Source organism: Sebastes fasciatus, chromosome 8, assembly GCF_043250625.1.
Source record: "Sebastes fasciatus isolate fSebFas1 chromosome 8, fSebFas1.pri, whole genome shotgun sequence".
Lineage (NCBI taxonomy): Eukaryota > Metazoa > Chordata > Actinopteri > Perciformes > Sebastidae > Sebastes > Sebastes fasciatus.
Window position 1 is genome coordinate 27,934,920 of NC_133802.1, and position 17,445 is coordinate 27,952,364.

Sequence of the window (17,445 nt, forward strand, 5' to 3'; positions counted from 1 at the left end):
GTTTATTTATTTATTTGTTTGAATAGTTTTTATTTCAAACTGTCAGTATACAGAGTAACAGAAGGAAACATTAGAAACACTCACATGTAGATGAAACATAGCAATAACATAAACAAAAAGCAGTGCCAAACATAAAAAGGACAACATAAATTAAACACAACCAACATAAAATAAACAAAAAAAGAAAAACACACAATACGTTTACGTAAAAACTTTGAATATATTGCATGCATTCGTTGTTTTCATAGCTTTTTTGTTTTGTAAGGAAGAAATCGTTGACACATATTGTTCAATTACCTTCATAAATACAAAGAAATTTGGCTTTTTTGGGGGTAAATTTACATTTGTGAATGTGGAATTTGGTGAGAATTAAAATTATTTTAATAATAAAAAAAAGAAATGCATAACTATTAATGTTTTATTTATTCATTTATTTTTGAGTAGTTTTTATTTCGAACTGTCAGTATACAGAGTAACAGAAGGAAACATTAGAAACACTCACATGTAGATGAAACATAGCGAAAACATAAACAAAAAGCAGTGCAGAACATAAAAAAAGACAACAGAGATTAAACAAATCCTTTTGGTTGGTTTTCATAGCTTGTGAATGTGAAATTTGGTGAGAATTAAAATTAGATTAATAAGGAAAAATGCGTTACTATTAATATTTAGTTTATCTCTGTTATCACGTGGTATCTCTGGGCCAAGGCAATATACATACTGTACATATAGACGGTGAAAAAAAGAAGCAAAATAAAACAGATATATCATTTTATGTCACATTTGATCAACTTATTAATGCCTACATTTATTTGTATTATTATTTTTTATACATTTAATGGAATATTTATTTATTTATAAAGTCATTTATTAATTTATATATTCATTTCTTATTTTGACAGGGTCCGTCCTACATACAAGCAGGATTGATGACATCACAAATATTCGACATACACTCGTGTGATGTTGAAGCAGGAAGCCTCCACTGCAAATACACTGAGAATGGACTTTTCAGTGAAGAAGAAATTGTGTGTTATTTAAAAGGTTTGAAATTGAAAGTATTCCATATTCATAGATACTTGTTTTTCAATGAGAGAAGGAGTAGATGCAATTGAATGAATTTTGAACAAAGGAATTTAATGTTATTGGGGGAATTTTTTATTTTTTTTTTATCTCTTTTTTATCTTGAAGGTTTTAAAGGGCTACTCCCCAGTATGACTCAAGCTCCAAATATCCTACAATTCCCACAATGCAACTAATGTCATCTTTTCTTTGGACTTTCCCTACCTGGTAAATGGCCGTATCTTTTTAACCCCTCACCCCTACTTTATAATCGAGGCTCTGGCTATGTTCCAAATCGAATACTTTTTCTTTTTACTTTTAGTACATACTGCAACTGCCCTTACAACATACATACTGTTACATGTAGTATGCATACTTCGTCTTCAATGCGCCTTTAACTTTGACCCTCTTGCTCATACAGTATATCCTCTGCGCAGAGGATTGTGGGTCTGATGAGTCAGAAAAGCATGCTGGCTTGCATACTGCAAAATGCGACCGTGTGTAGTCGGACCGCCTGGTGTTTTTGGCATACTGTGTATTGGGATGTACTAAATCTTTTTCTGGCATACTAAATACTAAGGGTGTTGGAACAGTTTATTTTAAGAATTTGTAGTCTCAGGGCCCCTGATTATGATGAACTCCCTCCAGAGCCCCAGGAGACATTATACAACTGTTTTCATGTGAAGATCTTTATGTGTAAAAAGTTTAATCCATTAGGGGAAGTTTACATGCAGTACTGAATAACCCCCTACATAAGGGCTGAGCAGTTCTGCACCCTAGATGTTTACTTTTGCTCTTTCACTATCCAACCACACACACACATACACACACACCTTACAATCTCTTTTCAAATCTAAACTAAATGAGAAAAAAGAGTAAACTTTTCACAGAAGCAGACAGTTGGGGGTTTATACATTTTAATTCATTATGATGCTACATGATCCATGGTGGTTGTTTAATTATTTTCTTCCTTTACTACAGTATGTTAATAACTTTGCCAGTTATCTTTTTAAGTCTTTTTTTTATTTTAATGTACATACAAAAAGAGTATCCAATTACTGTGTGATTACATCGTTGTGTGACTGTATCTTTGCATGTGTGGTCTGAAGCGCTGATGTCTTTCTTTATCTTTTAATGTAGTGTGTATATTCACAGGTCAGTCCCCCTCCCAGCCGCCCACGTTCCCACTTCTCTCTCCTACCTCGAGCTCCCTCAGGCAACGAAAAATACACATATTTATTCTTTTTTTGTTGTTTTTTTTACAACCTGCTTAGATGGTCATGTGACAGCCGAGATAATACAGCTGTGTTGTCTCAGTTCTCTCACGACCACCAGAGCCCGACACCAAACAAAAGAAAAAGATAACCGAAAGAAAACACACACACACGCGCACACACACACTGATAAACCAGACTGGTCCCTTTTGAGAAGACAGTATTTTTTTTTTGCCAATATAACTTCAACACTCAAAAGAAATGATAATAATCATAATAAATCCAGGTCATTTCATGCAGACTGCAGAGTGGACATTTGAATATAGTGCATTTGAATATTATAAACAATAGAAGCATCGTGGCTACATGATAATATAATAAAAAAAAAAAAAGAGCAAACATCTGCTGTAATACACTAGAGGACGCAAATACAATACTCCATGGGCAAAATTAAACAAGGTGGCCAAAGCTATTGTTACATACTGTATGTTATATATTGAAAACGACCCAGTTGGTATTTGCATGTTCGCTGCTTTAAGGGGGGAAGTTTTTGTCATTTTTGTGCCTCTCTCTTTCTCAACCTGAAGAAGTAATTATCAAGAAAATTAAAGTGGGAAAGTCTAATGTCTTGAACTAAATTACAGCTTTGTTTTTTTTTTCTTAATAGATCACCATGCAGCATAAATTCTTTATCGTAATCTTGATTTTACCGGGTTATAATTTTACAAATGGCCAAACATTTGTTTTTCTACTGATTCTTTGGTCAGCGACAAAAATGATTAAAGTTTTAATCTGATTTTCAACAAAGACCCCCATTTTTTTTCTGTTGCGTGTACAGGAAATCTGTTCAGATGACAGTTTTGTTGTCAAACCACCCCTCTTCCTTCGTTCTAAAACAGCCTGTGAATTCACCGTTTGTGGTCTCCTCACATAAAAACATCCACACGCAGTCACATCAGCCCTCCTGCAGGAGGCAAAAATCAAAAGGACGCACGCACACACGCGCCTCTACTGGCTCACATGTTCAACACATACTGTTTAGAAGACGATACATTGAGTTTGAATCTAGAAAAAGAAAAAGTCTTTCACTGATCACTTGTGTTCAGCTCTCCTTGCAGATTATCAGTAATATGTGGAAGAGAGATTATCAGAAGAGGAGTGTTAGAGCTTTCTTATAGACGATGTGAGTGTAGAATCAATAAAGAATCAATGAAAGACTTTAGACATTCAGCCAGCGTGAAGCCACTTCCACACACCACTAACTGTTACCTGTGCAAGTTGCGGAAGATCATTTAGGAAGGAGGGATGGACGGAAAGAACAGATCAGAGGTGGTGATTATTTCACAGAAAAGAAAAGAAAAGAAAAAGGCAAGACCTGTGACAGAAACGCTCGCGCTCATGGTTTTAACTTGGGATCGCCTTCCTTCGTTTTCTTTTTACACGTTAAATTATTTTCCATCCAGACAAACCATCATGATATTGCCTTAAATGTAAAAAAAAAGAAAAGAAAGAGAAACCAACATAAACCCAGAAGACATCCCCGTTGCCGTCATTGACACGTGTCCTCCCGAGCACGCCGTCCGCCCGCCCGTCCGCCCGTCCGTCTGTCACTGTGCTCTGTCTGTCTGTGTCTCTACAGGGCCAGCTTGCCAATGATGACTCCAATGACAAAGAAGAGCACGCAGAGCGCCAGGATGCGGGTGCTTAGGCCTTCGTCCCTCATGGCCGAGGTCGCCATGGCGGAGGAGGAAGAGGAGTGAGGAGCGCCCATTGAGGTCACCTTTCTCTTCCGCAGCCCGTCGTCCTCCTGCGTTCAAGAGATGGGAGTCAGAGATACAGTCCGACACAGATTTTGTCGCAAGCGAGTAGAATATTGCTGCTTACCGGGGCCGTGACAAATAAACAACACAAAAATGCGAAATATTCGCCTGCCATTATTATTCGTCCAGGGCTTTTATTGTGAAAGGTAAGAACGGAAGGAGTGGATCTGGTCTGCGCTGCCTTCATCAAAGTTAAAAGGAGTAATACAATTTGCCATCTTGGTCCGAAATACGGAGCCGCTGTGTTCTTGTTTCATAAAAATCGGCGCAACTCAACCCAATCTGGGGTCTTTATTTGCAAAAGCTCAGAAAAATCGACTTTGTTACAAAAAAAAAGTACGCTGCTTTTTCGCCACGTAATATTCATGTTCTGTGTGAAAGTACTTGTGACAAAAACAACAGTTCAAAAAAATATATTGCCAGTGTGTAAGGGCCTTTAAAGTGCTGTTAGAAATGTCCAATCACAAGCGGAGTACACATGAATCCCCAACATCAGTACAACACTGTATTGCCTAGGTGATGAGGGGACAAGCCTCTACATGAAAACAAAGAAGAGCATCCATTTAATGTAAAGAAATGATTGTTACAGCAAAGCTTGCGACTCCTGAACCAGTCACATGTCTGATAACTTTGACAGTAATAGTGGCCGTTCACACGCCGTGTTTATTGTGCCCTCAAATCCAATGTTGTCAAAGTAGACTCGCGGAAGGAACGCTCAAAAGCGAGAGTGACGCACCTATTTTTCAGAACGACGACTGCGCCCTGAGATAAAAATATTTCAACTTTTGGAACGCTGCAGCGCGCACCGCATGTCATGTGACGAGGAACAACCAATCACAGCTGGCAGATATCTTCGGTAAATATATGGAGAAGTTAATCATTTTAGTGCAAGGCTACCCAGAGCTTTACGATCTGTCCCACGGACTATTTTACTTGCTTAACCTTTTCTGTCCGAGGACATCACAACATCCGGTTGAAAGGTCAGCCAAATTGACAGAGAAATCAAGCAGTGAAGCTGCTGTGAGGGATTTACCGTGCTGGATATGCATTTCTCTTTGTTTTGACTTTAAGGTTTTGACACATCAGGAGCGGAACCTCCCGAGCACATTGGATAAAAGCGGCATGGCTGGCGTTTTCCCACGCAACATGTGAACAGCCCCTTATACATGATGTCATTTGTGGTGACATTTTTAACAGCCAATAGCTGCTCTCCCTGCAAAGACCTGGCATCACCGGTAGGTACAGCAGAGAGGAGCCTGTGGACTAAAGCTCTGCCAATTGCAAGAAAAGGTTATTCAATTTTTATCTAATCATTTAGAGGCTGCTGGACTGACCCCCTGGAAGAGAGAACATTATTCCTGGCACCGGTGCTGAATGTGTTATAGGTCTCAATGATATCAGAAAAGTATAACATAGACAGACTTTGATTTTGATATTTTGAAAAGTTACATAATGTAATCTGATATGTGCAGCTTTCAACTTCTACAGCCTCATTTGAAAAAAAAAGACTTCATACAGTGATTGGAATGACTTTAGAGAAACCTTGGACAGTAGTTCAGTTTTATGGTTCAGTCTAATACAGTGCAGCACTTGTCAAAGTCTACCGAGGAGGATTTTCTTTCAAACTGTAGATACCACATTCAAGAATGAAACTCTTTCTGTGTATGATAGCGGAGTAGAAAATACAAGGCTGACAGAAAAAAGGCAGACTTTGTTTTTGTGCGACTCACCCTGATCTGTTTGTTTTCTTCCCGTAGCCTCTGCACCTCCATCTGCAGCCGCTTGCACTCCTCCATGATCTTCTTCACCTCTCCGTCGTCCATTGAGGCGCTGGCCGACTTGGGCAGCGAGGAGAGCTCGGTCTTAACAGAGTAATACACACTTTTGGTTTCACTCTCATGCTGTGGAGAGAGAGTGAGGGTGGGGGAGGGTGGTTGGGCGAGAGACAGGAAGGGGATGAAGAGACGTGCAGAGACGTGGTGGGGAGGGAAATGAAAGTACAAATCATAAATGAATAAATAAGGATGCAATGGTCGATCATGAGTGATATGTTGCTGACGAGCAGGAGACTGAGAAAATACTGAGCAAAATAAACTCTGAAGAAACGTGCAATGTGAATGTTTCAATCTGATTTGATACTTTTAAGATCTAAAATGGCTATTATGTCTCATTCAAATCTGTGAAATACATGAAGCATCGTGAGAAAATGTGACATTTGTGCATCTACACTTAATGATTGAATGCTTACAGCAGCGCAACGCTCATTAACCAAAGAGATAGACTTACAGTTTTGTCATTTTCTAGAGGCATCTCAAATGCACATCTCAACTTTGAATCCATCAGCTCTTCAGGCTTCGCCTCCTTCCACTGGGAACATCGAGAGGGAAACAGAGACAGGCATGAAGAAAATACAGTGACGGTTCATACAGGGATTCTTTAGCAGCAGTTCTTTCATGTTATTATAAGTCATTACTTGACAGGAAATGCTCTACGGAAATGATCCAGAACAGGGGTTCTCAAACTTTTGTAACTTTAGGCCCACTTCTGATTGTTAAAAAAATTCAGAATAAATGACAGAGTGGGCTATAAATATGTGTTATATCAGTGTCAGGTGTAATGACCCACATAAATATCAGCTTACCCTCACCCATCACTACCTGCTATTATGAATCCAAAGTATCCAGGGTCAAATTTCCTCACTACACACTGGTGCAGGGTTGTCTCCAATATCACTTTGTTTCAATTTGTTTCAAAAACCGCTCTATTTCGTGTCACTGTTTATCCTCGGCAAAATGTAGCGTAACTTTGGAGTGTTATTTAGCCTCCTTCCCGACAAGCTGACATTACATGGGGACAAATGGATTCCTTATGTTTATCAGTTTCATCACTCTAGCTTTAAAACTGAGCCCGCTACAACCTGAGAGACAGAATAGTGTCGTTGGGTTTTGAAGAGGTTAATCTAACCGTTTTGGCAGTACCTCCAACCATCAACATTTATATGTGAATGTTCGTATTGTTCTGATAATTATAGCTGACTTTTAACATTGAATCTAATATGAAAGGCTATCGTACATTCAGTTTGTTTTACTGATGAGAGGGAAAAATAAGGGCCTGTTAACTCCGTCTAAATGCATTTATTTGGTCTCATTTATAAAGTATTTAATATGTGTATATGTTTTCAATAACACATGCATGAAACAAAGCTGTGTTTTATCAAACCTATATCTCGTCGAAAAGGCTGGTTTACCTATTCAAGATGAGGTGATGCGGAAATGGAAAATGGTAAAGCAACGTTCATTTACGCACAAATTCGCTCTTCTCATGATTTAGAGATGAGACCTATTGTGAATTGGGTCGCGATGGTTTATTATTTTTAAAAAGTGGGTCCCCAGAAAGAAAAAGCTCGGGAAACACTGGTCTAGAGGAAATATATTTCCAGGATTTGGGAAGTGTATTATAAATGTTTCAGGACAGTTTCTGCACTATGAGACAGACATATGTGAACTGCAATATTCAAGAGTTCAGATGGAGGTAGTGTAGGTTCCTGAAAGATGAAGACAGTGTGGTTCTTTCAAGAAAAACTAAAGGTGGACAGTCACATAGTTTAAGGAATAAATAAATACATCAACAAGAATATAATCCCAAATCATAACGCATGCTCTGGTACTCACAACTCCTTCCATGTCAGTCATGTCGTACGGAGCCAGCATGGACTGCACCATGAATTTGTGTTTACTCTTTTCATTGGGGTCGTAGTCAAACGGCTGCAGCATAACTGTGGACCAAAACAATGACAGAATGGAGAGCCAGAACATTAGGGAAAGAGTAACTTCCTGTGTTGGCCCATAACAAACTGTTACGCAACCTGCACGTGAAAAGACATCAGTCTGGTTTATGATTTGGGATACACTGCGACCTGCCTGCATGATCATTTACTTAGAAGAAGAGAACAATGATTCGTAATGAATGATAGGAATTTTCAGTTTTCAGTTTGATTTCCATGATAGTAATTAGGGCTGCGCCCTCTTAGTCAATTAATCAACTAATCGGCCATTTAAGTCTTAGTTGACTAAGATTTCTTAAGTCGATTAGTAGTTTTTATGCTTTTTTCATGCTGAATGACTTATGAACTTTGTCTTTTCACCTATGCTGCCATAAGATGCAAACATTTTGTACGAACCAGAAACATTGACGGAGTTTCCAGCGTCAATGATGCCACTGTTTGGGCGCACACAGTATCTGCGAGGCGCGGTCGTCTTGACTTTGAAACACACATTTCGTTCTGTTGGGTTGGTGAGCTTCAGAGTGGCGGTGACGACATCTGTAAACGGACCTGAGGACACAAAGAAACAGCACAGTGACTCAAGGGTGTATATTTGTGTGAATCTACACTCATATATATACTACAGTAGTATGGGTGTTTGTTAGTCATGTGTGTGCATGGCTTAGTTTCCTGGATAAAGTGTAACTTCTGTATTTTTCAGGCCCTTTTTTCCTGTGTTTTTGTGTCTAACTGATTTGTGAAATTGGTCCAGTATTGAGGGAGTAGAGATGTTCCAATACCATTTTTTCCTTCCCGATACCGACATCCCTGGAAACGGAAGCCTTACATACTGTACATATCGCCGTTGTACTTGTTGGATTTTCCACTGTGAAATATTGCCAAATGACTGACATTGTCCTCGCTCTGAATACCGTTACACTCTCCACTAGCACCGCACTGTTGTTGTTGTTTGCTATCGTCACCTGCAATCAGCCATGATACATCCAGGGGTTAATACATTTTGTAATCGGATCGCTGCATAAACTGGCGTACTCGTTGATACCCAATATTGAATACAAGGCAGTATCGGAGGCATTTCTGATACTGATATCGGAACAACTCTAAGGGAGAGTGCTGTAGATGGCAGCTGCACACAGGCTGCAATTCGGTCCTATTGGGGCAACCTGGCACCGTCATTTACATCCACTAAAAGTGCATGTTTTTCGCCATGACAGGCTCCGATTGTTATTATAAGTGTCTGACATTATGGAAAGATGCTGCCTTCAAACGGGGTTGTGTTTACTGTGTTCGCGATAAGAGTCCATATCAACGACCCCCTCTTGTGGCATTCACGACCTCGTAAGTGGAAAGTTTCTGAAAGCTCTGAGTTTACGAGTTGTAACGTGTTTGTTGACCGAAATGGCGGAGGCAATGGAAGTTTTTCAGTACATAATAAGTGAACATATTGTAATTTTAGTTCTATATTGTTTTTCTTCGTAATTGTATAATATGTCTGACGAAAAATGTTGATATTCCCAACTGCCTCATCTTTTTCCTCTGTCATTATGCATTTCCTACATTATGTTACCCACTTGCACTTGAAAAATACCTAAGTTACCCTTTAAGAATCAAAGCTGAGTGGGCAAGTATCATAAAGTACATACACATGCTGTGTCTGCGAGGATGAATGTATGAGTAGTGTTTGTGAGGGACTCCAAAGAGCCTGCCGTAAACACTGCACATTAAACATTTAAACTGTGGAAAGAGCAGCAAAGGGTGCACTATTATTCATGCCCCACCCCTCAGTCACAACCTGGACACTGTTGGAAAACTATGTTTTCTTGATGCTTGTGTAGCATGTAGCTCCTCATGAGACATGCCTGACCACGTTTAATGGAATATTTAACCTCTTTTGCAAACCTTTTTTGTTTGGAAATGTGTGCTTTCTGCTCTAAATCAGACACACTGTGCATCAGTTGCTGAGTGGGCGTATGCATCTTCTCCTGGGTTATCTTTGCAGTCAAAGCTCTGCAACAATCAATAACCAACAACCAGCTACTAACTGAGTCCATCACCTTTAGGCCATCACTCGACCCATTTCTACATCAATATCACACCCTCAAAAGGCCATTATGTCAGAATGAAGACCATTATCCCTGGCACAGCAGCTCAGCCTGTATTTTCACAATCTTTCTGCCTGGATATAGAAAAGCTGGAAAGGAATTTAGGGTTGCACACACAGTGAGAGTAAAACGAATCACAAGCTTGCTAGCTTATAAATATTGTGAAATGAGCATGGAAATGAGGCTATGAGCAAATGACATCCTGATGGTAGAAATTGCTAGAAATAGTCACAACATCGAGAGGAAGGTCAAGTGTTAGATCATATTATTATGGATACAGAAAAGCTGGAAATGAAATTTGGGTTGCACACACAGTGAGAGTAAAACAGATCAATCACAAGCTTGCTAGGTTATAATATTGTGAAATGAGGCTATGAGCAAATGACATCCTGATGGTAGAAAATTGCTAGAAATAGTCACAACATGGAGAGGAAGGCGTGTGTCAAGTATTATATCATATTATTATGATGTTTCACATGCTGTCAGAGGATAAAACACAAAGCAAAGGGAGCAAAGTGGACTTTTATCATGGAAATGAGGCTATAAGCAATGACATCCTGATGTCCAGAAATAATCACTTCTTTGAGTAACATCATGGAGAGGAAGGCAATATCATATTATTATGTTGTTTCACATGCTGTCAGAGGATAAAACACAAAGCAAAATGAGCTAATGGATGTGAAAAGGAGAAATGGGACTGAGGGGCCTGCTCTGACGCTGCAATGACAGCTAGCTAGCGAGCTAGTTAGCATCGTCGCAATTCACCTGTCATCGCCTCTGCTGTGTTACACACAGTGTAAACTACAGCTAGCTGTGTGCTGTCTGCTTTAATAACAACAGCAGTAAATAACAGCATGAACTAATGTTAGCTGTTTGATGTATAAATACAGATGTTAGTGCATCATTAACAGCTGGTTAGCTTTAGTTAGCTGGTTAGTTAGCATGCTAGCCCCCCGGCCCAGCCCCTCTGGTCCCTCTGGTCTCTCTGGTCTCTCTGGTCTCTGGTCTCTCTGGTGGTTTCTGGTCTCTAGTCTCAGGGTGAACTCACCTCTGAACTTGAGTTCGTGTTGCGGCTCTAGCGCCAGGACTTGCTCTGTTCTGGCCATGTCCTCCCAGAGCTTCTTCTTCCTGTCGTGACGGAGAGGACAACTAACAACTGCTACTGCAGGTAGCCCGAGGAGGAGGAGGAGCAGCTACAGAAACAACAACCCGGCCGTCCGACGGGAGGGAAGGGAGGATGAGGACAGGTGATGCAGCACCAGGACTTGACTTGACTCGACTGGCTGACTGACTCCGACAGCTGCTGGAGGCTAACGTGCTAATGCTAACTGTGGTGCTAACAGCAGCAGCGGAGGAGAGACGGAGAGGAAGGAGGAGGACGACGTCACCAGAGGGGCGGGGCCGGTGAGAGATGATCACGTGGTTACTCTGACCTGCAGAAAAACCCACAAACGTTCACACCTTGAAGCCACAATGTTTATTACAACAACAAAAAAACACTATAAATAAATTAATAGATAATGAGATAAATAGATAAATAAATAGATAAACAAATAAATAAAAAATGAATAAACAATGAATAAATAAATAAATAGATAAATAAATAAATAAATAGATAAATAAATAAATAAATAAATAAATAAATAAATAAATAAATAAATAAATAAATAGATAAATAAATAAATAAATAAATAAATAAATAAATAGATAAATAAATAAATAAATAAATAAATACATGAATGAATAAATAAATAAATAAATAAACATTAATTTATTAATAAATTAATAAATAAATATAAACGGCCACAAAGAAAACCGAATTACACCAGTTTAAGCGTGAGATAGGGAAGTAGACCTACTTTGAAACACTACATGGATAAGGTAATCCACCCCTGAACCAGGGCTGAAGACAGTAAACGTTCACACCTTGAATGCACTTTTTAAATTAATTAATTAATTAATTAATCAATTCATGGATTCATTAATAAATTCATAAATAAATATAAACGGCCATAAAGAAAACCAAATTTACACCAGTTTAAGACTGAGATAAGAATTTTTTTACAAAAAAAAGACACAATAAATAAATAAGTAAATAAATAAATAAATAAACAGAATACAGTATTTATTTATTTATTTATCTATCTTATTATTATTATTATTATTTAATATTTTTATTTTGTCTTTTCAATCATCTGTTCAGTTAGGCTTTTTTAGATTTAATTTCCCATCATGTCTTCTCCACATGGCCGGGAATATACAATAGCTCAGTGTTTATATATTATTTGGTTGGCCTATAAGTAGTAAAATTTAAATTTAAAAGATACTGTGATTAGACCACAAAATATCCACTATATGTTAGGGTTGAACAATTAAACTCATTTTTTTTTATCGAAATCACAATATTTGTGATTTAATATTTGTTAAATGCAAAATGTGTGTCAAAATACCACTTTAAATTAAATATTGTGATGCTTCCCTGCACACAAATTTTTTTCAGGGTGAGGACTTGTGTGTCATGTCCAATGTAAATGTAAATTTTATATTTATATTATATTTTATATTTATATACACTTTTATACTTTTCAAAGGAAAACTGCTTTGTATTGAATTTTATTATGACTGTGGTTATTGATATGACCTAGGATGTGTTCTGTCTATTTCTGTTTTGTTTGTTTTAATTTCTACTATGCTCTCATTTTAAAAAAAATTAATAAATATTGTGGTGCTGCAGATTTGTCCTGGCCTAAACATCATATTCTACAGACTTAAGAAAACATCTCTGTTTGGTACAGATCCCCGCAAAAAATCCCACCATAATCATTTTAATGTTTTTCAATGAAAATGAGAAACATGATTTAAAAATGATTCCCTGTAAACCATATCGCAATCGCAATATCAGACAAAATATTCGCAATTAGATATTTTTCAAAATCATTCAGTCCTACTATGCATACATTTTTAACTGTACCAGTTTGCTTATGTTAGTGTTTCATCCTTCATGTTTTTCTAACTTTGTATGAACTGATTAAAGTAAAAAAGAAATAAATGAATCAGTATTTGCAAATAAAAGTAATCAGGGATCAATCAGATTTAACCAATTTGAAATGTAAACATTCAACAGGGTTCAACTACAGTATGGAGTTAACTGTAGTTACATATTAGGATTCAGGTCGAGGTGTCAGGTCCTGTTGAGTCTTGCTACATCTGTTAAAAAAAACAAAAAAGTACAAAAGTATGTGTGATGAAACATTCAGTGTAGAGACTGAATCAAGGTCTCACATGAATCATGAAAGAGCCGAGTCAGTGAATCAGTTTCCACGGTTGGGAGTTGAGACGTTATGTGTTTTTGTGTTTTTTTTACTCCTACACACACGTCATGATTCATGATTAATTCCATAATTCCCAGAACTACACTACCTTTTGTCCTTCCCCCCCCCGAGCAACATGACCGTTAAGTGTCTTTTCCAGGCAGAACGTTCCTCATTGAACAATAGAGAAATCCCCCGGTAGAACCTAAAACCACATATTGTTTTGATATATTTTGCCTTTTAGTCCACAATGTTTTCTTTCTGTAATCCCTTTGGTACTGCATCGTTATTTGTTTAATTTCATTTACTGCATGTCTTCATTGCTGACACCTCTAACAGAGTAGCAGTAAATAGTAGGCTCAAATTTACATTTATTTACATTAAATAAACAGATATATGTCAGGTACAACTGTGCTTTTCCTTCCAGGCTGCAGTCTATTAACTTTGAACTTACTTTTACAAATGGCTTAATTTCCATCCGAGGGGGAAATACTGCTGCTTTTTCTCCACTTCTCATAGAAAATGAATGTAAGGTTGCCTCTTTTGTTGCATCTATTCCTGTACACTTAAAGCAACAACAAAGAAAAGTAATTTTCTACTTACCTCCACATCAACTGAAACTTATTGTTGTTAGGCCCACCACACAAAGTGAGTTAAGCTCAACTGCCCGCCCCCCATATCTATTGGTTGCATAGCAATCATGTCACAGCTCAAAAACCATCAAATACACCATTTTAACAAGGTAAATGTATTTGTAAATTCACAGTGTGGTTATAAAACACTTGGGCTTTTAGATAAAAACTGAGACTTGTTTATATCCACTATTTATATCGAGCATCTTGGGCACCAAACATTCCTTCAGGGTGAATAAAGTCTTGTGTTAGAGGTATAAAAGAGATGAAAAATTACATTTAATACACACAACTATGGTCTGTCTCTCTCTCTAATGAAGAACAAAACAAAAACACTTTGAACTATGAGATTAACTCAGCGTTCGGTGGTGTGGAGTTACCACTTATTCATGGGGGCTGAGTGAATAATTGCCTAAATTTGGGGTAAAATCATTCCTTTAAAGGTCACATATTATACTCCATTTAAACTAGTTATTATAGGTCTCAGACACCTCCAAACCATGTCTCTGAAGTTTTTTTAAAAAAAAAAAATCAGATCATGCATTCCAGCATGTCTCTATAACCTCTGTTTCAGCCCATTTCCAAAAGTGCTGATTTCTGTGTCTGTAGCCTCTGTCTCCTCCCACTCTGCTCTGATTGGTCAGCGTTTTCTGTCAATCAAACGTCCTCAACAACAGCGTCACCCTCCCCCTCCCTCCCGGAGAAGCTCTCTAGAGAGAGAGAGAGAGAGAGAGAGAGAGAGAGAGAGAGAGAGAGCAGCTAGAATAAAGTTTATAAACCACTTTAAAGTTTATAAACCAGAAACTTCACCCAGCGCACGTTACCGGAGGAATCTGATCAGAAATCGGCGACACATGATGAACATCTGCGGTCCAGATTCCAGGTTTTCCTGACGGTTTCTCTCAGGTAAATAATACTGTTTATATCTCTGTTAGTTAACTCAGTGTTTACCTCATGCATCAACTCTGTAAACCGTAAACATACACTCTGTTTTACGTCTGTCTTTACAGATCCATCTGTGAGAAATGACCGACAGAATCATCCCAGAGGAGAGCAGATAGCTGAAAGCAGATGGCTCTGTTTACATGGAGATACAAAGCTAACCCGGTAGCATGTAGCTAACCCGTTAGCATGTAGCTACATGCTAACGGGTTAGCTACATGCTACCGCTATGACACGGTGTGTAAACACAGCGACCATCAGGGTGGAAAATAGAAGATGTGAAACAGTAGTCAGTTCATTATTTCTGCTAAAAGATAAATGTATGGAAGATCAGAGTAATGGTATATTATTTACAGTAGGAGCTGTCTCTGTGTTACCATGACTACAGACCACCGGAGCTTAGCTTACCATAGTTTACCAGAGCTGAAGACTTTCTCCTGTACCATGTTAACATAACTAACTAACAGGTGAGATGATTACAAATGCTGTGAATAATTAATATTGTCATCTGTCTACTCAAATAAAGTTTGACTGTGAAACAGAAATGTGTTGTGTTGCTTACAAGTCACTATTTACTACCTGTAATCTGCTACATGCATGACATCAAATATATATAATATATAAATATCATCTGTTTAAACAGTGTAATTACATAAAGCCTTTGTGAAAGAACATGTTATATTTAGATGATGGGAGTACATGAAGCCTGTTCTGCTGGTTCTTGCAGACTAACTGTAGGGAGCTACTTTGCTCAAGTTAGGTTGAGGAGGAGAGACAGTGACGCGCTGTGGGCCGGGGTCAGCTACTGAAGGTTCTCTCTGGTTCGACCAGGAAACCCTCACGTGACTTGCATTCCCTAATGACGTCAAGATACAAGGAAAAAAGCGAATTTCTTTTTCTGCACCCATTTCCGGACAAACGGAGGAGGAGAAAAAGAGAGAGGATGGTCTTTTATGATACTATGGTGGCCTGTAGACACACTGGGGACAGATATTGATGTTTAAAAGACATGGAAAAGTGCATTTTGCATAATAGGTGACCTTTAAATGGTTTAATTTCTGATAGTGGTCGTGGCAACACGGCCAAAACATCAAAAACACACATCGGGAGTTGTATTTTCCAGAATAAGGTTGGATATTCAGAATTTGTTCACGCTAGGGCTGCAACTAAAGATTATTTTCACTGTTGATTATTTTCTCAATTAATGGACTAGTTGTTTGGTCTATAAAATGGTGAAAAATGTCGATCAGTGTTTCCCAAAGCCCAAGATGACGCCCTAAAATGTCTTGTTTTGTCCACAACTCAAAGACATTCAGTTTACTGTCATAGAGGAGTAAAGAAACCAGAAAATATTCACATTTAAGAAGCTGGAATCAGAGAATTTTTACTTTTTTTTCCTTCAAAAATTACTCAAACGGATTTATCGATTATTAATTTAATAGTTGACAACTAAAGGATTAATCGTTGCAGCTCTAGTTCACACAGTATATTTTTTTACCTTCAGGGACTCACTGAGGAGCTAACTGCAGGATAAAGGCCCACCAGTTACACTTTTTCAGGGGAAGCAACTTCGTTATTTAACCTGAATTTCACATCGCTGAGCTTCGAAACCAGGGGCCCTCCTGTCAGAAACTGACTTTACAATCTTCACAGTCGTCCCAAAAAATTACACACTCTGCGTATCCGAAGAGGAAATGACTGGTAAAACGAACAGGAAACTTCACTTCCTCTAGTGTGGATTTACGACCCTTCCGGCTGATTGAATTTATGGATAAGATTGCAAAAAAAAAGGCAGTTTATGTGAGAAAGTAGTGTAGCCTGTGAGTGTGTTTACATGTGTAATCACAGACCTGTTGCTGTCTGCACCAAAAAAAACACCTTTATTTCTTTAGAGCATCTGTTCAGAAAGTAGAGAGCCATATTTGATGTACACATTAAATGAAGACTAGGGCACTGAAAGGAGAGAGATGCTAATACTGTACAGGCTGCCTCTGCTGTGCAAGGCTAGGAAGGAGGACCCCCCCTTTCCTCCCTCCCTCATCACAAAATAAACTGAAATTAATATTTTTTTGTCTTTTTTTTGGGCCTTTTTTTAGCAAAAGAATACGATTTGTGTAGAAACGAGCAATGTTTTGCATCTCCTCTGTAACCCTTCAACATGTCCTCTGCCGATGTCAACGAAAGAAAACAAAAGAAACCTGAACACAACTTCAGTTGAAAGGATTTAAGTTATAGCAATACGCACACTATCAAGTGTACAATTTGTCATTTGATTCTAATAAAATACTTTTTTTTAAAACCCATATACATTTCATATATTTATCTTTTTGGGGTATATGGATTCAAAAATAGACATTTAAATCATAAAGAGAGAATGGAAGGATAGGGGAGAGAAATTAAACTACAAAAAAGCTACGAATGGTTTGTCCTCCGTCCCAGAGGAGAGAGAGAGAGTGAGAGACAGAGGAGAGAGAGAAAGAGAGAGAGAGAGAGAGAGGACAGAGGAGAGAGAGAGAGACAGAGGAGAGAGGAGAGAGAGAGAGAGAGAAAGAGAGAGTGAGAGAGAGGGGGATAAAGA

At 38.3% G+C, this 17,445-nt stretch overlaps 1 protein-coding gene across 2 annotated transcripts; it reads right to left on the reverse strand.

Moving 5' to 3' along the window:
- Positions 1 to 1,962: 1,962 nt before the first annotated feature.
- LOC141773093 (vesicle-associated membrane protein-associated protein B-like) lies at positions 1,963 to 11,379 on the reverse strand. 2 transcript variants are annotated; one of them, XM_074644778.1, is made up of 6 exons: positions 11,031 to 11,379; positions 8,277 to 8,429; positions 7,768 to 7,871; positions 6,383 to 6,463; positions 5,827 to 5,997; positions 1,963 to 4,083 (listed from the first exon to the last, which is right to left on the reverse strand). In XM_074644778.1, the coding sequence occupies exons 1-6, from the start codon at positions 11,086 to 11,088 to the stop codon at positions 3,910 to 3,912; spliced, it is 741 nt and encodes a 246-aa protein (XP_074500879.1). In that variant the 5' UTR covers positions 11,089 to 11,379; the 3' UTR covers positions 1,963 to 3,909. The 2 variants fall into 2 exon arrangements, with proteins under 2 accessions (XP_074500879.1, XP_074500880.1); XM_074644779.1 differs by having other exon boundaries at positions 5,827 to 5,958; positions 11,031 to 11,355.
- Between the last annotated feature and the right edge of the window lie 6,066 nt (positions 11,380 to 17,445).